The sequence below is a fragment of the Engraulis encrasicolus genome, chromosome 20, assembly GCF_034702125.1.
Source record: "Engraulis encrasicolus isolate BLACKSEA-1 chromosome 20, IST_EnEncr_1.0, whole genome shotgun sequence".
In the NCBI taxonomy this organism is placed as follows: domain Eukaryota; kingdom Metazoa; phylum Chordata; class Actinopteri; order Clupeiformes; family Engraulidae; genus Engraulis; species Engraulis encrasicolus.
Window position 1 is genome coordinate 17389014 of NC_085876.1, and position 2500 is coordinate 17391513.

Sequence of the window (2500 nt, forward strand, 5' to 3'; positions counted from 1 at the left end):
TAATAATAATAATAGTAATGATGTTGACAACAACAGTAGCCTAATAACTATGTAGCCAGGGGAACGCTGTGATAGTCATTGAGAAATTAAATACCATAATAACACACTACTATGACATAAAAAAGGGATTTTAGTGATGCACTATGACTTACTTGGTCATTGCCATTCTGGTAACAACAAATGTATAACGCTGTGCCTTAACGGGTTAACGCACCTGTACGAGAGACAAACGCAGACCTGGAAAGCCGTGATGAACAGGCCCGCCCCCCACGGCTCCGATGGCATCACTTCCTGTACAGACAGGAAGTTGATGGTGTAGAAGGGAGCCCAGCATACGAAGAACGCCACAGCAACACTGGCCAACATGGCAGTCACCTGACAACAACAACAACAACAACAACAATTACAATCATCTATATCATCATCATCATCATGATCATCATCATCACGGCATCGCTAGCAAACATAATGAGGCCGCTCATTTTCGTAACTACTTGATGCTTTAACCATTTTCTTAGCATACCCGCCTGATGTTCCAACATCCCACTAATAATAATAATAATAACAATAATAATAACAACTGCAATAACAATGATCATAATCAAAACAATAGTAATAACTCACCTGTCGTTCAGACCTCCCTTTAATAATGATAATAGTAATATTAATAATGATAATAATATAAATAATTACTTATCTCACCTGTCGTTCGTTCGTCCCCATCATGTCCCTGCTCCTCCTGAAGCACAGTGCTCCGTAACTAAGCAACATTACAGCCAATGGCAGAGCAAATCCCAGGCAGAAGGCCCCGCCCAAAAAAGCCAGACCACCACTCCCTTCCACTAGCTCCTCCCCTGGGGCGCAGACACCTGATTGGCTTGAGAAGTGGGCGGCAACGGGCAGCACGGGCGTCATGGAGACGGTTGCTAGGAGCACCGTAAGCATGGCTGCACGGCGTGGCGATCTCCAAGTCTGGGCCACAGGTGGGCCGCATGTGGCCAGCAGCCGGTCGAGAGACATGGCCGTCAGGCACGCAGCGCTGGTGGATATTAACCATAATCATGACATTAATATACAGGGCTCTAAATTAACACCCGTGAACGGGCCAAATGCTGGTGAAATTTCAGTTTGGCTGGTAGAAAAGTGCAACTTACTATAGTCACATTTGGCTAGTAAGATTAATATTTACTTGTCATTTTGGCTGGTGATGTATAAAGTTAATTTAGAGCCCTGATAATGTATATATACATTATAAAATTATTATATTATGTTAGTAATATTAATACAATATATAAGAGTTTATTTGCCAAACGGTGTATTCACCATTTTTGACTTTTGCATTTTGTTATTGAAAATGACTGTTCAGAGGTCCTATCACCTGTGTGTCAATTCTTGCCATTCAAATATTTTGAGAACACACTTTCAACCTATATAAAATATTTTGCTTATATAAACCTGTATAAGATATTATGCAATGCAATGCAATGGAATGCCCAATACAAAAATGTCAATTGCCCAACATTCTACAAAATGGAGATACACCATTTTGCAAATTAACTCTTCATATATATACATATTATAAAAAACATTATATTATATTATTACTATATTATATATAAGAATCAGTAAGTTTGTACCTGGTGAACTGGTTCATACCGTCCAGGACGACCACCAATCGACATGCAGCATCGCCAAACGGCCAGCGCTGTAGTAGCTCCTGAGCACCAGCAGGGGGAGTGACAGCATGAGGAGAAAGAAGAGGTCTTCAGTAATGATAACAGGCCTGATGACAATCATGAAAATAATAATAACTAGGAATGCACTCAGAGAGTGCAAACCTCCGCCAAGGAAGCTGTTTGATTGAACATTTGACTACCGGTATGTTACACTCTATTTTTATTAAGTCTTTTTGCCTTTTTTTGTGGAGTTAGAAACTGGAATGTCAAAATTCAATTTGTGATCATGAGGGGCCTCTACATTTCTAGACTAATAATAATAGTAATAAAAAAAAATAATAATAATAAATAATAATAATAATAATAATAATGATAATAATAATAATAATAATTTATACATATTTATATAGTGTATTTACCTGAGCCACAAGCAGGGGGAGTGAGAGCATGAATAGTGCATCAGCCAGTGCGAGTGACATCACATAGACACTGGTGGAGGATCGTAGACGCTCCAGCCGCACCATGGCAACACACACCAGGCAGTTACCAAACACGCCACACACACACACACACACGTACACACACGCCAACCACGCCGCCGGCGCACGCAGCTCTGGCTCCTCCCATGGTGATGAAGAGGTCGTATCCCATGACGACGAAGAGGTCGTATCCCATGACGATGAGGAAGTAGACTCAGGCCACGCCCCCTCCTTGGAAGACATGCCCCTTGTAGCGGCCGAGGCGGAGGTTGTCTCCCACGGCAACGAGGACGAGGCCATCAGGGCGAGGTACAAGAGTCTCGTGGAGGAGTCGCAAGTCTCGAA

General features: G+C 41.9%; 1 protein-coding gene across 1 annotated transcript in view; it reads right to left on the bottom strand.

Moving 5' to 3' along the window:
* Positions 1 to 2398, bottom strand: part of LOC134436822 (somatostatin receptor type 5-like) — a 2998-nt gene extending 600 nt beyond the window's left edge. The window contains exons 1-4 of the mRNA XM_063186171.1: positions 2096 to 2398; positions 1638 to 1717; positions 703 to 1039; positions 215 to 375 (exon numbers count right to left, since the gene is read on the bottom strand). Of these exons, the coding sequence (XP_063042241.1) occupies positions 215 to 375; positions 703 to 1039; positions 1638 to 1717; positions 2096 to 2398 (881 nt within the window). The remainder of the gene's footprint in view (positions 1 to 214; positions 376 to 702; positions 1040 to 1637; positions 1718 to 2095) is intronic.
* Positions 2399 to 2500: the final 102 nt, after the last annotated feature.